Source organism: Cricetulus griseus, chromosome 4 (assembly GCF_003668045.3).
Source record: "Cricetulus griseus strain 17A/GY chromosome 4, alternate assembly CriGri-PICRH-1.0, whole genome shotgun sequence".
NCBI classification, from domain to species: Eukaryota; Metazoa; Chordata; class Mammalia; order Rodentia; family Cricetidae; genus Cricetulus; species Cricetulus griseus.
In genome coordinates this window covers 111,300,630-111,323,278 of record NC_048597.1, presented here as the reverse complement: position 1 = coordinate 111,323,278, position 22,649 = coordinate 111,300,630, and the positions used below count along the sequence as shown (strand labels likewise).

Sequence of the window (22,649 nt, the reverse complement as noted above, 5' to 3'; positions counted from 1 at the left end):
AATAGAATAGAGTGTCACTGGTACAGACTTTTTTTTTTAACATATTCACCTGTTGGTGCTTACCTGTGCAACTATAATATGTATTACACTGGAATTACTTTTTAAAACATGTTGTTGGCATTAAGACAGCACTAAAAATTGATTGGAGGAATATAAGAAAATGTGACAACATTGTATTTTGGAGAGTATCCTAGAGATGTAGACAGCATTAGACTTTAAAACAGAGTCTTCAGTATTAGAACATTTGTTCCAATAATCAGTTCTTCACCTGGTTAGTCTCCATTATTTCAGATGTTTTGCTATACATTACCACAACGAACCTCTATTATTATTATTATTATTATTATTATTATTATTAATTATTTATTTTGAGACAGGGTTTCTCTGTGTAGCTTTGGAGCCTATCCTAGCACTCGCTCTGTAGACCAGGCTGGCCTCGGGCTCACAGAGATCCACCTGCCTCTGCCTTCCAAGTGCTGGGATTAAAGGCACCACCAATACCTAGCATCTTTTTATTATTTTTAATGTATACTCGTGTGTATTTGTGTGTGTGTGGTGTATGGTGTATGTGTAGGAGCACATGCCCCATGGGTACACCTATGGGGGCCAGAGGCTGGCAATGATGTCTTTCTCTTTCATGTTCTACTGTATATAAAAGGTCTCTCTGTACCTGGAATTCTCTGACTAGGATGGCAGATGAGATCCTGGAACACCCTGGGCTCTGCCTTCCTAGCACAAGTGTTATAGGTATGTGTCACCTATCTTGGCCTTTTGAATGAGTGATGGGGATCTGGTCTCATGTCTTCAGTGCTTATTTAGCGTGGTCTTTACTAACTTTCCGTATCTATAGTCCATAAACATTTTATTGGCACCCGTCGTAGTGCCATTGGCATTTGTAGTGTCTCATGGTCATTGAGAGAATCAGCCACATTAAGAGGTTATAACTATTGCACACATTATCAGAGAGTGTTATTGGTATTTCTGAACTGAATCTTAAATCCTTTGTGGATGAAACTTGTCATTCAATTAACCCATAGCTCTGACCACAAAGTCTGTGGGCTTAGAGAGCTTTGATGGCCATCCCGTTCTTTTATTTAAAAGGATTAAACTAAGTTGTATTTCGGAAAGAGTGGAGAGGTTTAAAAGTGTTAAAATAGCCAGCAATAGCAAATGATAACGGGGCGGAGGTCAATAGCTGAGGAGATACAGGAAGTGTTATAATAGGAAGATAATACAGTGTGAAACCTAAGGACAGCTGCGATGAAGTTATGGAAAGCCTTTCAGAGAAAGTAGTGGTGTCTCAGATCTGTCTGCTTAAAGGAGTTCATGAGGAATGTTAGTGTATATGTGCACTCGTTAGTAATATTGATATATGTTGTATGATGATTGCTTAATTGCTAATTTTCCTACGCTAATTGATGTTTTTCTATAAAACCAAATTCTTAAACTCTTTACATTTATTGAATGCCATCTGGCTTATGAATTTTCATAAGAACTGCCAAAAAATAAATAACATGTAAGAAAGAAACTGGTGCAGTACCCCCCTCTTCCCATAAAACGGTGGAGGTTGGGTCTCTAAAATGACTTCTTAAATGTGTCTTTGGGGACTGTTTCTGGAGACTAAGAATTACTTATCTGTGAAGCCTGGGGCAGCTCAGCTGGTAGAGAGGGCTCAATAGCTTGCACACAGCCCTGAGTTCCATTCCTAGTAACATGTAAAGGAGGGCCTGGTGGCTGAGACGGGAGGATATTGAGTTTCAGTAATGCCTAAGTTATGAACTAGATAAGAATCTTAGGCATTACAGATTGGGAGTAATAAATAAAATTAATTTCTTTTGATTATAATTTTGCACATCTTTTTATTTTATAGCAATTTACTTCTTCAAATGACTGAAATAAATGCCCTTCCAACATGATCCTTTCCCACTTCATAAATCTCTGTTAAAGAACTCATCAATGGCCAAACATATTATCCTAGTACTCAAGATTCTGAGGCAGGAGGTTTACCAAGTGTTTAAGACCAGCTTGCTCCACATTGAGACCATTTTTCAAGTAAAAACAAGAACTAAAGTCTTCTGTTATTAAGTCAGTCTTCGAAGAAATTTTAGACAATATTATTCAATTTGCTTTTCATTTTACCATAATTTATAGTAAGATTTAATCCCATCAAATCATGTATTCATCATTCAGAGCTGAAAGACATCATCATAATACTGCCAATCAAGATATATGCAATATTTACCCAGAGAAATAAGCCACTGCTCTTAGGTGTGATGTGTCTGTGTTGCCTGTCAATTTTGATATTACCCGTGATGACAGAGTAATATTTTTGAAGTGACAGAGAGCCTGGGTTAAAAAAAAAAAAGCCTGCCTAAACATACCAGGTATTAATTGGTTTAACCCCACTTAACCCTAAAATGGCAAACAACTGCATGGGCAGTTGAGGAAGGAACCTGTAGCACACAATAGGTTCTAACTGAGGATAGTGAACCCAGTGTGTACACACAGGTTAATGATCCTTGTGTGTTCTAGAATCGACTTTCTACTCCATTCCTGGGCATTTTAATTTAGGCCCTTGGATTTGTCTGTAAGGGTAATGCCTTACTTATTTCAAAAATTTATGCAGAGATTCTATCAGATAGCTTATAGGGGTAAAGGAAATGGCTCAGCCATTAAAGAGTACATACCACTCTTGAAGTGGACCATGTGTTTTTCAGCACTGATGTCAGATGGTCCACAACTGCCAGTAACTTGAGCTTTGGGGTATCTCACACCCTCTTCTCGCATTGTAAAATATTAGAAACACACACACACACACACACACACACACACACACACACACACACTTAATTGTGTTATGTGCAATTATTAAAGAAATCATGTTTTAGGAGACCCAACATTTGTGCACATTAGCAAAAAATTGAAACCAGCTAATGGTCATGGGTTGTCTTGTCTGTGTTACCCCTCCAAATGTGAGAATGTAGCATCCTGTCTTCTGTCCCTTCCTTCTGATACTTGGCTTCACTCACATCCCAGTGGTAGGAGTTGCAGTCTAGGCAATTCCTGGGCATTTGAACCATAAATTAACTGTGTTATTCAGTGCATGCATATTTTCTGGTCATAGCTCAGTGAGGGGTTTTGTTGTACATTAAGTACTGCATTCATTCTGTTTCATTTTGGGGCAGAGGAATTTTCAACTGGAAGGTTGATTCTGTTAACTTGCAAGTGTGTGTACATCAAAGCCACAGTAAGAATAAATTTAAGCCTGATAGTATACGAAGCTTCAGTACACATTGGCGAAATATCCTGCTGATTGCTGATTACAAACAGTTGTTAATTCTCTACTTCACTAAATTCAGAGTGGAGAAACTTTCCTTAATAAAGAACAGATTGAGAAGATCCAAGACCTCACTGTGTGGGAATTAATGGCAGATGCATACACTGGTAGTTAAAATGTTTCATTAGATGTTAATGTCTTGCTGTGTTTTTAATTGTTCAGGAATTAGCCTCTAGAATATTAAAACCATCTGTTTGTTATCATGATGAAACAGAATGCTTAAATAGTTATTAATTTGTGTTTCTTCCCTCTCTTTTTGAGGAATAATCTGTAAAACTTTGATACATTTAGAGTGTTGGGAATTTGGAATGGGGAAGTGAAGAATTTTAAAGCATACCCATGCTTTTAATAGCTGATTTGTCATTTTTTATATAAACCCCGTGTGTGTATTTTATGTCCTCTTCTGGTCCCCTCCTTTGTTTCCCCCCTCCCCCCTTCTCCCTTTCCTCTGTAGAGAGTCTAAGACTTAGAAATCAAGTTAACTCATGTTCCCATGATGCAGTGAGATAGATCACAGCACTGTCTTCAGCACTGTATAAACTTTAGGCATGGAGTCAAATGCTTGAAATCCTAGCACTTGGAAGGTAGAGGCAGGTGGATCTGAAGTTCAATGCCAGCTTAGCCTGTATGGGTCCTTATCACAAAAAGATTTATTTTCATTTTATGTATATGGTATTTAGTGCCCATATGCATGCAGAGCCTACAAAAGCCATAAGAGGGTAGCAGCTTCACAGGATCTGGTTGTGATCTGCCATGTGGGTGCTGAAAATTAAACCTGAGCCTGCTGAACCATCTCTCCAGCCTAGAGGTTAGACATATAGAGTCTCAAAGGAGAGAAAGCAAGGCTTGTTTTTTAAGCTTAAAAGTATCCATTGTTTCCCGTTGTCCTCTGTCTTCTCTCAGAAGCTCAACATGCTGGCTGGTGCAGTTTTCAGCTCATATTCTGCTGTTTTCATGATTTAGACGAATCTTTCTGTATTCTGGTTCCCCAGCCTGTCAATTGAGAGTGTTCTGTGTTCCTTAAGGTGTAGTGTTGTGGCACACAGAAATAATGCACAACAGTCTCACATTTGTTTTATTTGTTAGTCATATTTCTTCATCTTATACTGTAGGAAGTCCATATGGTATTTTGGATAACACTAAGAAAAATCTGTCTTACCTGCATTGCTTCAAGTTCAGGGAACAGGCTCTGCAGATATCAGCCTGAGATCCAAACATTGGTACATTCTGCCTGTCAACTTCAGAGAATCTTGAATCACCTGGGAGATGGGCCTTTGCGGCCTGCCTAAGGGGGATTATCTTCATTAACTCAATTGGTCTCTGATCCATCCTTAATTGTGGGCAGTACCATTCCATGATTAGGGGGTCTTGGACTATATAAAATGGAGAAAGCAAGCTGAACACTCAATTGATCTGACTCCTGATTGTGGATTCCATGTGATCAGTTTCTTCAAGCTACTACTATCCTTACTTCCATACATCATTGAGTATACTCTTGAACTGTGGGTTACTATAAATCCCTCTACCCCCTTGAGTTGTTATTGCCAAAGTATTTCATCATGGCAACAGGAGAAAAAACGAAAACTAAGATACTGCATACACTCCCTGTATCTCCCTTGCCTCTAAGTTAAAAATGTATTATCATCATCTCTGTATTATTTTACCTAGGTTAATACTCGGATGTAATTTTAAACTTTGCATCTTCTGAAACACTAAGACTGCTGTGTGACAGTGAACTTGATTAGACCCCCGAGCCTCTCACCTCTGGTGATTCCTTGGATTCCAAGGTTAGTAAGATAGATAGTGGCAGAAGCCATCCTGGCTTACTGTTGAAGGACCCCCTGTAGCTGCAGAGGTAATACAGTTAGCATTCTTGCTCCCGAGTGCACATCCCCTCCCTGAGGACTGTGTTACCAGAAGTCATGTAAGCTTGTCTGCAATATGACAAGAAAAATCTTGTCTTCCACTATCTCCAAAGAAAGTTTCTCGGGGCATTAATTTTTCTCAGGAGACCACATTTACTTTTATAACCACGTAAGTTTCTTTTGCAAATATTGCAATTAATATTGAGAAATTAATATTTGATAGTATATTTTTACTTTTGGGGAGATAGTGCCTTATGTAGTTCAGGCTGGCCTTGAACTTGCTATGTTAACAAAGATGGTCTGCAGCTTCTGATCTTTCTACCTCTGTTTAGCAAGGCTCAGAGTCCAAGAGTATGCCACCATGACTAGTTTGGTACAGGCAGTACTGAGGTTGGAACACAGGGCTTCCTTATGTTAAGCAAGACTCTAAACAGCAAGATACATCCCCAGCTTTGTAAACAGAATGTCTTTTTTGGTTTTTTTTCATGATGCAGAGGATTGAGTTCATATACTCACATGCTAGGTAAGAGCTCACTGAGCTACATCTCTACCTGTAGTACACATTTTTGAAGATTTCTACCATTGTAAGATACATTTGAAGAAAAATTATAGCTGGGTTGGATTATAACAAAAAAAGAACAGTTTCTTTAAAGAGAAACTGTTAGTCAAATAAGTAGGAATCTTAAATGCTTCACATCATCTAAATTATTAGAGTGGCAATCTTGTCGGTAAGCACATATAATGCTTAAAGAACCATTAACTTCTTTTAGTGGTTTTTGACCTTTTGCAGAACAGGTACTTTTAAAAATCTCAAATGCCAGAATGATGATTTCTTAACCTAACAGCAATTATATGCTACTTTTCCACTTATTTTTACTATACCTGACTCTTTGAAATAACTTAAATTACACATGATAACTGTTTCCAGAGCAAAATCCATCACCGTTTCTTCTGAAAGATGATGAGTCCATGGAGTAAGCTAACTAGTGCACGTCACCCTTCACTTTACCTGCCAGTCACCTTACTGGCACATCTCACAAGAATGGCCTTTTATGATCCTGAAATCTCCAGACCAGATGTTGTCAGCCAGGCATTAGGGCCAGGTCTCCAGGCCTACCATCTCTGCAAGATCAGAGTGCATGCACTACAGTAGGCATATGCCTGAAGCCAAATAAGAAAATTGGGTGAAGTGGACTGACATGAAAGACACTCCCCAGTGAAGCTTCCTTAGATATGGTACAGAACTACAGGATGGAACGGTTAGCAGGCAATGGCTAGCCCTTTTGCATTGCTATCTCCTTCAAAGACAGGGATGGGACTCAGCACAGTTAGTCTGTTGAAGCCCAGGGTCTCATCCACAGCACTTCTTAACCTGGGTATGATGATGCCTGCCTAGAAGTTCAGCACTCACACGAAAAGGCGATGGGATAAGACTTCAAGGTCAAACTTGGCTACATATCAAGTTGTCACTAGCCTGGCCTACCTAAGACCCTGTCTCAAACACAAAACAAAAACAAAAACAAAATGAGGAACATGGAACTTTGAACTAAAACCTGGTCTTTATTGTCTTTAGGAATATTCATTTAAGCGCAATAGGTGGAGAGGACAGACTTAATTTATCATTAAATTAGTTTCATCTTAACTTTTAACAGATTAGATAGTGTATTAGAGCCCCTTGCTCTGAGCTCTTGCAAATTCCTTTGGCATTCTATGGAAGAACTTGACAGAAGCAACCTTTAGAGAATGCAAGGACACACACCTCATTGGTGTTGGTCAAATGGAGAGAATCAGTGACACACTGTAACCTTTGGGGTTAAAAAGAAAAATGAAAGAGATGATCAGTTTGCTAGGCTTCTTTGTTTTGTTTTGCTGTCTTATCTTCTGATGGGAAGAATGACACCCAGGTTGTTTGTATCCTAAAGAGAAGGATTGCATTCATTTGCTATGACTACTGTAACAAATAGTATAGTCTGTATATTAGAAGGATATGACATTTTCATGCTCTGGAGGCTGGCAATGCAAGTTTGAAGCTGGGGATACATCTCAGTGGTAAACAGCTTGCCAAACTTGTGCAAGAGCCTAAGTATACTACTTTCCTGGAATAGAAAAAAAAAAAAAGAAAAAAATGTAAGTTTTTTTTTTTTCTAGTTGGCTGTCTGCTGTGCCTATATGCTTGTCTTGTAGGTGGCTGCCTTCTTGTTGGGTTCTCCCATAGCCGTTCTTCTGTGTTTAAGGATCCTGGCAGCTTTCATTGTTGCCTTACTTTTGTCTTATTGGGGCACTGGGCAAAGCAGATTACTTTGTGCTTGTTTTCATCCATTTTCTTCTGTGTAAAAGAATTCCATAGACTGGAGGAATGGTCAGCAATGGATGTTTATTAGGTTCATGGTTCTGCATGGTGGGAAGTGTACTGGTGATCTAGCACTTGGTGAGGACTCTAGGATTATGTCATAACATGTGGACATGGATTGAGAACAAACCAGGTGGGGGCGGTAGAGGGGTGGAACTTGCGACATACCCAGGCCAGCAGTTAACTATATCAATCGGATATAGGTAAAGTTAGTCCATAAGTGAAGAGCCCTTGTTAACTAACAACCTGTATTAATTAATTTCCCATTGCTGTGATAAGATACCAAGACCAAAATTGAATCTTAAGGAGTAAATGGTTCATTTTGGATTATAGTACCAGAGGAAGACAGGGTCCATAATGATGGAGAAGATGTGGCTCCAGGAGTGAGAAGCAGAGAGATCACATTTCACCTGCATACAAGAAGCAGGAAAAGAGAATAGGAAGTAGGGCGATGTTATGAACCCTCAAAGCCAGACCTCAGTGACATGCTTCCTTCTTCATGGTGCTGTTTCCTCATGGTTCCATACTATCCTCAAATAGTGCAGCCAGTTGCTAACCAAGTGTTCAAATGTGAGAGATTATGGGTGCCATTTGCCATTCAGACCATGACATTGCCTTTCAAAAGTATTGAACTGATGATTAAATTCCCAAAAGGTGAAGTTCGAATGATACACTGATACCACTGTAATGCCATCCTAGTAGCCTTCTTTGAACTTAATTCCTCCAGTGAATACAGTCATCCTCTGAAGTACTGAGGGCTGGGTCTTTATGTATTTTGGGGAGCTAGAAGCCTACTGAAATGTCTTCAATATTTTAAAAAATAATTGATCCCAGAAGTTGCAACACTAATTGCTCTCTTTCTCTATAGAGGTAATACACCTATCCATTGAAGAGTCAGTCCTTCAGTGATGATGAGCTGAATACAGTATAACTATCAAAGATGGCTGTGGACAGAAGAGGAACCCTCACTGTAATGTTTAGTTTTGATCTGATTTGAAATGAGCTTAGTCCAAAAACTATGGCGAGTTGGAAAGAAACTTTATGTCAATATTCATATCATAAAATTTTTGATTGCTGTCAACCCAAGTATTTTATATAAGAACAATTTCTACATACTCTTGATTTTTCAATTAAAAGGGGTATGGGGTAGAGAGATGCCTCAGGAGTTAATAGTGCCTGCTACCTTTCCAGAGGATTGAATTGTAGTGCCCAACATTCATATTTGGTGGTTCATGACTGCTTGTAGCCCCAGCTCTGGAGGTTCTGATGCCCTCTCTTGCCTCTGTGGGTACCGACATGCCCCTGTACAGACACACAAGTAGACATACACACATACACATAATAGTAAAATAAATCTTTAAAACAATGATATACAGCAAGTTAATGTATATACTTTATGATTATACTATATTTTAAAAGCCTCGTCATTATATAAAGCTTTTAAATGATATACCATTTTAAAAGACAGACATTATGGTGCACAGGTGTACATCTTTAATCTCAGGCTTTATGATGTGTAGGCTGGAGGATCAGGAGTTCAGGGTCCTCCTTGGTTACATAGTGAGTTTGAGACCCTGCACGCACACGCGCACGTGCACACGCGCACACACACACACACACACACACACACACACACACACACACACACTGAAGCTCAGTACTGAGGTAGAGATGACAGTGAAACCTCATGGTACAACCACAAAACCAAAGTACTAGATACTCTTGTGTCATGTGTACATCTATATATCCTCCATCCAGAGATCCTACTCTCCTTACCTACCAATGTGTTTGAGAAGTGCAGCTCAAATATCCAGGGATTCCATCCATAAATGTTGCAAATGTGCCTTCTTATAGAACACCAAAAAATAAGCAACAATTTTTGATATCAGAACTTAGCCAGTCTTAATTATCTTTGAGTTTAGCAATATTCCATGCGGATTAAATGCAAAGTAAGCTCCATCCATGGCAACTGGCTGAGGTGTCTTACCGGTCTCTTCAGTTCAGTTTTTTTCTCCTTTGTTTATCTTGAATTCCTTTGTGTAAGGAAAGTGCCTGAGAACTACATCTTCCACTGAACCTTCTGCAACTGGCTGATTAATGATTAGAACTTAAGTGATGTGGAGAGGTTGCAGTGTCACAAGTCCAGATACAAATGGCCTTGGACTATCTTTAGCCTCCTTAATAGCCCTTTGCTGTTCTCCTCTGCATCTGTGTCATCTCTAACATCTTTGTGAACATTAGGTAAATCCGTTGGAATGTACAACCATACCTCTAGTTTCTATCAATGAAGACTAAGAACCCATTCAGATTGCACCTGATGCCTATAGTAGAGATTTCTCTGCTTTTCTCTAATCCATCTATATGACTGTTCCTTTGATTTATGAACTGCCTTGACTCTTACTATAAAATTTTGATCAAAGTGTTGCCATATTGGAATATTGAATTCAGGGTAACCTAAATCTGTGTTCGAAGTCTTTGTTCACTTATATTTGGCTCTAGAATGAACTATATCTCATCCTCTTTGAGGTGAGAGCTGTGTTTCTGCTTCATTCTGGTTAAGGGAGTTGTGTACTTTCTGTTTTGTGCTTTTGTGGCTCCTAATCTGTGATGTAACTTCTGCCCTATCTGCTGGTAGAATGTCAGAATTAGTCAGATAGCTCTGACTACCTGATCACTTATGTTTACAACTGTACAGTGAAATGGATCTTGGCTTATTTTCCTCTCAGTATTTTATTAACCTTCTATCTTTGCAACACTCTGAAATCCAATGAAGTGCTTTAACTATTGAATCATGTATGTGTTGGGCAAATAGAAGCAGTTTCTGAGAGATAGCAGTGTCCAAGTTACATGTGTAGGCACATCACCAAAACAGTGTTCAGAGTTTTCTTCTTTCCTCCCTTCCCCCTCTCCTTTTCTCACTTAACCCAGAACATGCTTATTTGGCCAGAATGGTCAACCAGTAAACCCTATTGATTCTCCTGTCTCTGTGCCCCAGCACTGGAATTAAAAAGTCATTCCCCCACACCTGGCTTTCTACTGAGGTGCTGGGGATCCAAACTTAGGTCCTCATGCCTGCAGGGAAAGCACTTTAACAGCTGAGCCATCACACCAGCACCCTCACATTCTCATTTTTATTCATTACATGACTTCTGTTGTCTATGTTCATGGTGGTACCCCCTACCTCAATTAACCCAGTCTAGAAACTTGCTTATAGACATGCCCAGAAGTTTGTCTCCTAGGCAGGTCTAAATCCCATCAAGTTGCCAATCAGGATTAACCATTCAGCCATTAATAACAGTTGACACTCTCCTGGGATCACAGTTCCAGAATACAGAGAACCTATTTTCCACAATGAAATCTAATGAAAAGAAAACTTGGCGTCTTATGTTTTATAAAAGATAATTCTGTTGATAGAATTACCACCACCCATGCCAGATACTCACTCCCTCATCCTGTTTGGTTTGGTCTAATTCAGTTGCCTCTAGTGAAATTAAAGCATGTGCTATGGAAATTTTCATGTAAACACAATAATAAGAATGTAGGGCTTGCTAGTCAGATTTCTCACTGCATGTGTTACAGCGAGCACTTTCTAATGCTGGCCACCATGGATGCTGGGACCAATCAATGCAACCGGATTGATTTTTCTCGGGTCTTTAAATGTTTAAGCTCACACCTGGCCTTTGTGTTGTCTCCTGCTTGTAGGTAATAGCTGGGAATTCCAGGTGAAGGATTACAACTTCTCAGCTACTTATGCTACCCACAAATGATCCGTTGGTTGCGGCTGAAAATACCAGTTTGACAATATATTCGTGGGATTAGGAATGAGCACGTCTTCTCTAAAATCTTGTGGTTTAGCTTTAGTGCTTAGGGTAGTCGGTCCGTGTCTTTGAAATATTGAGCTGGTTGACAGCTTAAAATCCTAAGTTTCCTTTAAACTTGAGCTGGGCTTTGGAGGGAAAAGAGGTAGCGGGGAGAGGGGTGGATTTTATGTATGTCTCTCCAAACAGAATTCACTTAAGTGTGTTTGCCGTCAGGGCCTGGGGAATCCAAGCAAGCTGATTCCTTGCCTTCCTCCTTGGGTTCTGCCCTCAGCCCAGATCAACATTTAGTCAGATAATTGACATTGGAGCCTCTGAAGTCTGTTGTGGGCCTTGTTATAAAATCATTTCCCTTTCATGAAGAAGCATGGAAGAGGGACTAGGGGCAATGTCCAGGTTTCATTAATCTAGTTGTATATAAGGAACATTCCTTGATACAATTGTTTAATTGTGAGCAGGCTTGTGTACATTGCTGGTTGTAGGACAACTTGCAGGAATAGGTTCTTTCCTACCATGTGGATCCTGGGAATTGAATCTTCACAAGATCAGCCCCCACCCTAGACATACTGAAATACAGAGTGAATGGTAATATACTACAGAATCGTGCCTGTGTGTTCTGTGTGAATGTCTCACTGGGCAATGAACACTGAATCAGGGGACAGACAGGAATAGAATTGTGACTTTGGGTCCTTGAGTTTGGCCTAACTCTGTGCTGATCATTTGCTTCAATCCACGGTTGAAGATGTTTCTGCCTGTACATTGTGAGAGAGTCAGTTAAATTATACATCGTGTTTTGTCTTGCTTTTGAGACAGGGCCTCATGTATTCCAGGCTGACCTTGACCTCACTGTATAGCAAGGATGACTTTGAACTACCGATAGTCCTGCCTCTGCTTCCCCAGCACTGGGATTACAGGTATGTGTGTTGCCATGCAGGGTTTCTACAGTGCAGAAGGCCAAATTCAGGAGTTTGTGCAGTTCTTCTACTGAGTGAGTTATATTGTCAGTCAAGAATGAGAATCTTCATGGTACTTATGTATCAGAGTGTATATTCCACTGCAGGGTTGATGGTCAGTATGACTGTTTCAACAGTACCGATTCCTTGCACTTGTAATTAATTGGGAAGAAGGCTCAGCTGCTAAAGCCAGATTCCACCAAGCCTGATGACCTGTGTTTCATTCCTGGGACCCACCAGGTTGACAGAGAGAACTGACTCCCACAAGTTATCCTCTGGTCTCTATAGAGAAAATTTTGGCATGTGTGCCACCTCCTTCATGTACATATACACAAATAAATAAATGTAATAAGGGTATTTTTAAAGTGCATTGTAATGAACAGGGCTTGAGATGAAGTTTATTCAGTACGATCTCACATTCAAAGATGTAATAGTATACCCTTCCTACTTAGCACCAAACCCTTGCTTTATAAAGAGTGAGAAAGTGAACATTTGAAAAGACGTTTTTCTGACCTGTGTTGTGCCATTTAGCAAAGACTCATATAGTTTGCATCTAGGTTGTGTTTGAATTAGTAAATTTCACATTAGTGTAGGAGAAAACTCAGTCCTTTAAGGGCTCAGGAGGAAAGAAGATAAAATTAACCCTAGTTTGGGGGGCTTTTATTAGAGACTACTTCCTGCAAAGCATGGGGGATGTAGAAGGAAATAATAAAAATGGCTTTGTTGAGGAATTGCAGGTAAGAATGCTCCATTTGGGAGTGAGATGAAACCAAGTGAAGTCTGAAGTCTGGTCAGTCTATCATGCCAGAAGTTTGGGAATATGGCTTAGTCGGTAGAATGCTTGCCTAGTATGCACAAGGCCCCAGGGTTCAGTCCCTAGCACTGAATAACCCTTGTGTGATAATGCAATGCTTGATGCCTGTAATCCTAGTAATTAGAGGATGGGTGCAGGATGTGAGAACTTGATAGTCACCCTTCAATACACAATGAGTTCGAGGTCAGTCAACCCCAAGATACCCTGTCTCAAAGACACAAAACTAAGCAATTAAAACAAAACAGCAATAGGATGTTAAAGAAGGGGAGTAGAGACAGGAGGATCAGAAGTTAAAAATCACCCTCAGTTACAGAGTGAATTCTGAGTTTCCTGGACTACCCTGTGTTATAAGACAAAAACAAAACCTAAATGTATGGAGCTGGAGAAGTAGTTAAGAACATGCTGTTCTGGGAGAAAATGTGAGTTTGGTTCTCAGCCCTCGTGTTGGACAGCTTACAACAACCTGTATCTCTAGCTGCAGAGGGATCCAGTGTCCTCTTCTGGTCTCCATATCCCTGCCTTCCCTCACATGTGAGTGAACGTACACACACACACACACACACACACACACACGCACGCACGCACGCACGCACGCACGCACGCACGCACACACGCACACACACACACACACACATGCACTCACGCATGTGCATGTCTTATAAGTTTAAATCGAACTTTAAATTGGCAAGGCTTACAGCTCAAAGACATGATGTATGTGTGAGGATACCTCTGACCTTCTCCTGTTTTGCTTTTCTCTGTTACCTTCAGCTCAAGCCAGGACAGAACAGCTGCAGGGACAGTGACAGCGAAAGCGCTAGCGGAGAATCCAAGGGTTTCCACCGGAGCAGCTCTCGTGAGAGGCTCAGCGATGTAAGTCTAAAATGCATCCGACAAGTTCTAGACCACTGTACACTCTTGGTACAAGGACCCAGCCCTCCCCTCAGATGGCTCACTCATGGGAGCATTGTTAGGCGTGCTTTCTTGGTATTTGTGTTTGTGTCTTTCCGTTATTTTGTCATTCCAAAATGTATGTTGACCTAAAATGTGTTTTTACAAATTACAGGGGTTCAGAGATAGCTAATAAAAGTCCATGTTGTACAAGCCTGAAATCAAAATTCAGAGTCCCACAACCTAAGTAAATGCCAAGTGGGCATAGGATTATACATAGGATCGTATCTATAATCTCAGAGCTGAGGAGGTAGAGACAATGAATCCCTGTAACAAGATGGCTCATTCATGTAGCTACAACTCAGGGGTCAGTGGGAAACTTTGCCTGAGTGAATTAGGAGCTGGAGAGATGACTCAGTGGCTAATAGCACTGACTGCTTTTCCAGAGGACCTGGGTTTGACTCCTAGCCCCTACCTGGCAGCTCACAATCATCTGAAACTATAGTTTAGGGGAACCTAGCTTCCATGGACTGTACGTGAAGGTAAAACACACATACACATAAAATAAAAATAAATAAATGAGTGATTGAGGAAGATACCCATTGTCAGAGTCATTGTCCATACCCACATCACATGTTCTCCCACAACTGGGAACATACATAGGTACATGTACCCATAAACATACAACACAAACTAGAAAAAAATAATGAAGGTGGGAATATATTTACCCTAAGAAATAAGAAATGGAACAGTTGAAATGGCTCAGCAGTAAGGTTCCTTGCTAGCAAGGATGAAAAAATGAGTTTGATTCCCAGAACTGACAAGATCGAGAAAGAAATTCCTGAAATTTGTTCTCTGACCTCCACTTTACATTCTGTGTGTCTTAGAGTTTCTATTACTCTGAAGAGACACCATGACCTTGGCAACTCTTAGAAAATATTTAATTGTGGTGTTTCATTTATAGTTCAGAGGTTCAGTCTATTATCATCATGAGCTCACACAGACATGGTGCTGGAAGGGTAGCTGAGAGTTCTGCATCTTGGCTTGCAGGCAACAGGAAGTAGTCTGAGACACTGGGCAGTACCTTGAGCACATATGAGGCTTCAAAGCCTGCCTCTACGGTGACACACTTCTTCCAACATAATGTCATTCCTTTTGGTGTGAAGCTCACTGCCTCAGATTAAATAATTTCACTAAGTAAATAAAACCAAAATAACTGGTAGTACTTTTATCATAACAGCAGTCAGGCAGTACCATACCTGCAAGATGTTGCTGTGCTATGACCCTCAGTAATTTATACCTTGGAATCCCATAACAGTCCATCTCTGTTTGCTTTCTTCTGTTAGGGTGGGATAACTGTTCAGTCAGGGTAGATGCCTCTCTTGGTAAGAGCCGGAATTAATAATACATTTCCTAACAGATTTCAATTTGGAAAACCTTGTTAAAAAAATAAGTGAGATCCTAGATGTGCCTGTTCTCCTGTAGACCTGGCCCCTAGGCAGTAGCAGGCCAGATCCCTTCCAGTCCCTGGTGTTACCAGGGAAATGAGAGATCTCCTTTTTGGGTTCATAGTCTCCTTCATAAAAGAAGTTAGACAAGGAATCAAAAGGTATCTCAAGGACTATTTTATTAGACTTTAAGTGAAAAACAATATCTCAGACAATATGTAAATCTCTGCAACTGCTAGAACCAGAGTTATGGGGTCAAGGCCTGTGATCTAACAAACCAGGTTCAGTCACTTATCCTCAGTTAAGATAATTAATAGAGCCAAATTAAAAATGAAAATCAGTATAAGGAGATTTATTTAAAGTGGTCACATTGGGACAAAGAGAACCAGAAATTCCCCCAAAACTTTGAAGGTAAGTTTTAGATAGAATGAAATGCATAGTCAAGCAATCTATCCAGATGTAGTCTCCTATTTGCCATTGTCTTTGCTCCATGTCTCTCCTGCAAGGTCACCTGTCAATCTCTTTTCAGGCAGGCAAGTTCCTCCCCTAAGGGCTTTAGAAGCTTTTCCAATCCCAGAAGGGGATTCCTGGCTAAATTCTAATCTCTTGGGGTCCATTCTTTCAATATGGCCTAAGAGGGGCCACAGATGTTTTGTTACTGATGTTATTTTATTTTAAGTTTAAAAACATAAAAAGGGGCACATGAGAACGAGAGATACATTAACCATAGTTTATTACAGGTAGGGAAGGGAGAGAGGGGGAGAGAGAGAAATGGAAGAACAGAACAGAGCAGAGAGTAACAGAGAAGAAATAGTAGTCGACCACCCAGAAAAATTGAGAGGGGAGAGAGAGAGACTTCACTACACAAGATGTGTATGGGGGGAGGTACAAAAAAGAGAAGTGTTGAGTCTCAAACATTACAAAGCAGTGGAGAGATGGTGGATATTGTACCTGTAAACAGTTCTTCAGCAAATCCAGTTCTCCTCTCTTTATTCATCTCAAAGCAACAGTCATTATTAACTGGGCAGTGTGTTGCAGAGAATAATACTATGGATTTCTCATCAAGGAAAAAGACACATCATACTTTTGGCATTAAATGTTATAAGTAGGCTTGAGTGTCAAAGTACCCATGTGTATGGGTTGGACATGACATGGCTTGTGTGTGGAGGTCAAAGGACAGCTTGAGGGAGTTGGCGCTCTTCTTTTACCATATGAGTGCCAGGAATAGTACTCCTCAGGTGTGTCAGCAAGCACTTTTATCTACTGAGCCATCACCAACGTGCACGCGCACACACACACACACACACACACACACACACACACACACACACACACACACACAGTTTTTAAGGACATATATGTTAAGGTTTTGTACTGAAATCTGTTTTTACTAAGAAATGTCCACTGAAACAAAAGAATGCAGATGACTGTACCATCCCAAATGACAATACTACATTTCTCAGACCATTCCATAGTATAATTATTCCATATGATGATACTATGTTACCTCACATCTGCTTATACTATATTAACCTGGCTCATTTCCTAGGCTAATTCTTCATTATCTTGGCTCTGTTTGTCACTGTTCTATTGCTATGAAAAGATACCATGAGTAAGGCAACTCTTATAAAAGAAATTATTGACTTAGGGACTTACTTACAGTTTCAGAGGCTTAGTCTATTGTCATTTCAGCAGGTAGGCATAGTGCTGTAGCAGTAGCAGAAAGCTAAGTCCTGATCCATAACCAGAAAGAGAAACAGAGACAGAGTGATAGACACTGGGCCTACCATGGGCTTTTGAAACCTCAGATCCTACCTGCAGTGACACACTTCTTCTAATAAGGCCACACCTCCTAATCCTTTTGAGGAATTCTACTCCATAGTAACTAAGCATTCATATGTTTGATCCTAATTCAAACTACTATACTGGCCCATTCTATCTGATAATACTATATTACTGTGACCCATTCCATATGGTGATACTGCCTTACTCTAACCTGTTTTGTATAATAATATATTACTACACCCCACCCATATTATCAGTTACATCACACTGACACGTTACATGAGGTAATACTTCTTTACCCTGATGTTTGATGTAACTAAATGATAATGTTACATTTCCCCTATCAACCAAAGTAGACATCACCAAGGCACAACTTTGTTTCCTACACTTCCAAGGAAAATTTGTTGTTTGGTGTGTAGAAGTTCTTAGAAGAATTAATGGTATTTAATCAAAGCTATTGTTTTTACAGTATTCCTTAATATGTTATTAAATAAAGACTATTGTCTTTTCCTTTGAGTGTCATTCTGCATGTAAAAATGCTAGTTTTTTGATGGGTTTCATTAGTTTTGTGATAGAATTGTACAGTCATAAAATGATAAGTACTATGCTGACCTAAATTCTAAATTCTTAATGATTTTTTCACGGTTTTGGGATTTTTGTTACTCGATTTGTTCATGTTTGTTTTTGTGTCTTCTAATCCAGGCTAGCATTAAATTTGCTATTAGTCAAGGATGGTTTGAGCCACTGATCCACCTCCCTCAATCCTCCCAAGTTTTGCCAGGCATTTCTTCCCATACCTATTTTTCTTCCCATACCTACCTTGTGGATTTAGTGTGAGGTCTTATTGACTCTGGAAGTATTCCAGGGTTACCTAGCCAGACTTCAGTTAAGGCTTAGACCAGTGGTTCTCACCTTCCTAATGCTACAGTCCTTTAATATAGTTGCTTATGTTTGGTAACCCCCAACCATAAAATTATTTTTGTTTCTACTTCATGACTGTAATTTTCTAGTGTCATGAAGCCTAATGTAAAGATGTGATGTGCAGGGTATCTCTGACCACTGTGAAAGTGTTGTTTACGCACCCCCCCCCCAAGGTGTCATGACCCACAGGATGAGACTAGCTGTCTTCAAGGATGGAAGCCTGGTTAGTTTATGTTAGTCACTGATTTCAATGGTGGTTGGGTGCTTTTGGTTTTTTTCACCTGCTGTGGCTTTCATAGAAATAAAATCCAGCTTCTTCACAAAATGGCCAAAAATGAACTCAAAATGGATCAGTTAACACAAACCTAGAAGCTGAAATCATGGAACGTATAGAAGAAAATAGAGAAATCTTCACAAGCTGTGATTTCCCCATTGGATTGTTTAAAGTGTGACACAAGGGACTGGAGAGATGGCTCAGAGGTCAAAAACACTGGCTGCTCTTCCAGAGGACCCAGGTTCAATGCCTAGCACCCACATGGCAGCTCACAACTGTAATTCCGGTTGCAGGGGATCTGACTCCTTCAGACTGACACACATAAAATACATTTTTAAAAAGTATGACACCAAAAGCATGAGCAGCAAAAGGCAAATAGATAATGAACTTTTGTACCTTAGAGGGAGAGATCATGAAATGGAAAGAACAACATGTAGAACAGGGAAATACCTGAAAAATCACATAAGTGATTTTTATGTGATTTTATGTGATAACAAACACTGATAAGTGTTTATTATTCGGAGAATGCAAAATTTTTCTGTCTATCAACAGTAAAGGTCAGCCTATAGTAAAATAACGCTAGGAACTTGAACGGCTGTGTGTCCAAAGGAGAATTCCAAAGAGCCACTAAATGTGTGAAAAGATCCTCAGTCCTTAGAGATGTACATCAACACCAAAATGAGGGGCCTGACAACAGCTCAGGGGTTATGAACATACACTGCTCTTGCAGAGGACCACATTTCATTTACAGCATCCATCTTATGTATTTTACAACCACCTTTACTTCAGCACCAGGAGATAAGGGCACCTGTATTCATCTGCACATACCCACTCCCAACATACACACAATTAAAAATAAAAATAAAATCTTCTAAGAAAATGAAAAGAGAATAAATTTACTCCTACTGTGATTGTTATAATAAAATTTTAAAAATGTCAATTGCATGGAAGAGTTGAAACACTCATGTGTTTCTGACACTGATTAAAAAATGGTATAGCCACTGAAGAAAACAGTTTGGTAGGAGCTTGAAGTGTAATGTTTACCTGTGACCCATTAGGTCCACTTTCAACATGCACCTAAGAATATGAAAAGTGAGTTTTTGAGACTCTGTTCAACAGTCCAAGAGTAAAACAACCCGTTTGTCCATCAACTAAAGAATAAATACAGGAAATAATGTGGTATATATACAAAGGAATATAAGCAGCCACAACAAATACTGGTATTGTAATATTGTCTTAATTTGTTTTCTTTTGCTGTGATAAAATAGCATGACCATAAGCAACTTGGAGAGGAAAGAGTTTATCTCACCTTTTAGCTCATATTCCATCATGAATGGAACTTGGAGGCAGGAACTGAAGCCATGGCCATGGAGCAGAAATGCTGCTTATTGGCTTTTGCTCATCATGGTTTGCCCATCCTGCATTCTTATATAACCTAGGATCACCTGTCCTGGAGTGGCCCTGTCCACAGTGGGCTGGCTTCTCTTGTATAAATAGATCATTAATGATGCAAATGCCCCCACTGACTTGCCTATGGTCGATTCTAAGAGAGGCATTTTCTCTATTGAAGTTCCTTCTTTCCAGATGACTCTGGCTTGTGCCAAGTTGAGGATGAAACAAATTCTAACCAGGACAAATACTTAGTACAAAATGGATATATTGTAAAAACAGAATGGAAGAGGTGACACATTTCTAGGATGTGGGACATTGAGGTAAGAGAATCATCAGTTCAAGACCAGCCTGAGCTACATAAACTCTTTCTCAAAACAATAATCTTATTTATAAGCCAACCTAACAAAGAATTCCTCTTGATACCGTGTCAGTACTTACGAGAATAAGGTATCACCATTTGGTTTGGTAATTAGTAAATGGCAATAGAGAATGGAAAGTCAAAGGCATCCATTGGCTGAGTGTAGTTTATATCTGTAATCCTAGCTACTCCAGAAGCTGAGGCAGAAGGATTGCGAGTGAAAGACCATCTGAAGCAATTAGAGAGACACCTGTAATCTCAGGTATTCTAGAGGCCCAGGCAGGAAGATTTCAAATTCAAGGGTAGCTGAGGAAAATTAGCAAGGCCGTGCCTCAAAATAAAATTTGTAAAAGCTAAGGTTGTTGCTCTCTAGTAGAGAGCTTTCCTAGCAAAGGGTTTTGTCCCAAGGATCATGCAATTTTTGAAGAAAAAAAGTTACTACCCTTTTTTGACTTTTAATTATTTTGCTTATTCTGTGTTTTTTGGATTAACAGGAAATATAACTTCTAATATTCTGTCTGCCAATTATCTTTATTTTGGTTAATTTTTTCTTCTTGTGTGGTCATACTTCTATACTCCTTTGTAAACCAGGTTTTAAAAATTGTGTGTGTGCCTTGTGTTTGAGTTGAGTAGCCCATAGTGGGAATTGCTGTTTGGACTAGCTTTGATGTGGGGAGACAAGAATCTAGAAAACCAGGTTCTGACCTTTAGAAAACAAAGCATCATGGACCTGGGTAACAAGGGTTCAAATCTGGGCCTTGAAAAACTTAAGGTAGGAGTGAGAGTTGAATCATGGAAAGTCAGAAGTCCTCTGAGAGAGAATAAGAGGAGGGTGTATAGAAGGGCTGCAGATTTGATGTTGAAAGTCTCATGGAATTTCTCATGCTTTTTTCATGTTTTTTTTTTTTTTTGAGACAGAGTAGTCCAAGCTGACCCTGAACTTGTTATGTGTTGAAGACTGACCCTGAACTCCTGGGTCTCCTGCCTCTGCTTCCTGAGGGCTAGGCATGCACCACAATGCTTCCTTCAATGCAGTACTTGGGATGGAACCTAAAGCTTCATCTGTGTTAGTCAAGTAATCTGCCAACTGAGCCACATGCCCAGCTCTAGTGCCTCCATAATTTATTCTGCCTGATAAAAGTTTGGTCTATGTCTTGGTCAGTTTATATATTCTTATCACCAAATCACTAATTACTGTATAAGTGATGACTTTCAGATGTTTTCATTATCATTGAAACAAAACAAGCAAAAAACCAGGGACTCAAGAGATTGTCCAGCAGTTAAGAGACGTTCTGTTCTTTCAGAGGACCTGAGTTCAGGTCCCAGTACTCATATCTGGTGGCTTCAAGCTACCTGAACTGTCAGCTCTGAAGGTGCCTGCATTCATGTACTACATACGCCCACATACCTGCTTAATTAAAAAATAATGATAAATTTTAAAAATATATAGAAAAATCTATGAATGAATATTGTATGTGATCCTTCCTGTGTGTATCATGACTGTGGCCATTCTTCACTTTCAGTAGAGAACAGCCTGGTGTTAAGGTTGGAAGACATGGTGTCATATATTCCTTGTGATTGCAACGACCTAAAAAAATATTCAGGTTAAAGGAGCCCATAGTCAGAATGTATATGCTTACCTGGGGATGAAGTCTACACATCCATCTCATATTTGTAAAGCTTTAACAGTAGTGTTGTCCTCTGTGTGGATCTGTAATAGATGGAGCAAATCTATTTTGGATGGTGCATTAGTTACTTTTCAGTCATTGTGATAAAACACCATGACCAAGGCAATTTATAGAAGGAAGGGCTTATTTGGACTTAAAATTCCACAGGGATAGAAGTCCATCTTGTCAGGGAAGCATGGGGTTGAGAGCTCACTAACTGGAAGTAGGGCATGACTTCAAGATCTCAAGGATCACCCCCCGGTGACATACTTCCTTAACAAGGCCAGACCTCCTAAACCTTCCCAAATGGTACCACCACCTGGGGGCCAAGTGTTCAAATACTATATCCTACAGGGGATAGTTCTCATTTAAACTACCACAGATGGGTAATCAATTTCTTTGCATTGTCAACGTAGCTGCTGAGCTAAAGCCAGTCTGGTAATCAATTTTGAAATCCCCTGTTGTCAGTTAGCTGTTAAAAAGAAACATTAACTTCATGAGTTGAATGAGCAGCTTTGAAGACCGCTTAGTGACAGAGATGTAGATAAAGGCAGTTTGGAAGCAGAGAGGAGATGAGAATAAGTATTTAATGGATATTTACTTTTAAGGCCAGCTTCCTTTCTCCTGGAAACTGCTTCAGCTGTTCCCATTACTGTCTTTTGTCCTGTGGTGGCAGAAGACTGAGGCAGAGAATGTTCCTAAGGATGCCTAAGGAGGTTTTCCTGTTCAGAGTAACAAGATAATTTGCAGACATTGCTGGGGCAAACAGATAGACACAC

The 22,649-nt window shown here is 39.8% G+C and overlaps 1 protein-coding gene across 3 annotated transcripts in view; it reads left to right on the top strand.

Annotated features, from left to right (window-relative positions):
- Positions 1 to 22,649, top strand: part of Auts2 (activator of transcription and developmental regulator AUTS2) — a 1,069,576-nt gene that overhangs the window by 453,337 nt on the left and 593,590 nt on the right. For all 3 annotated transcript variants that reach the window (XM_035444351.1, XM_035444352.1, XM_035444350.1), the window contains exon 3: positions 13,906 to 14,007. In XM_035444351.1, the coding sequence (XP_035300242.1) occupies positions 13,906 to 14,007 (102 nt within the window). The remainder of the gene's footprint in view (positions 1 to 13,905; positions 14,008 to 22,649) is intronic.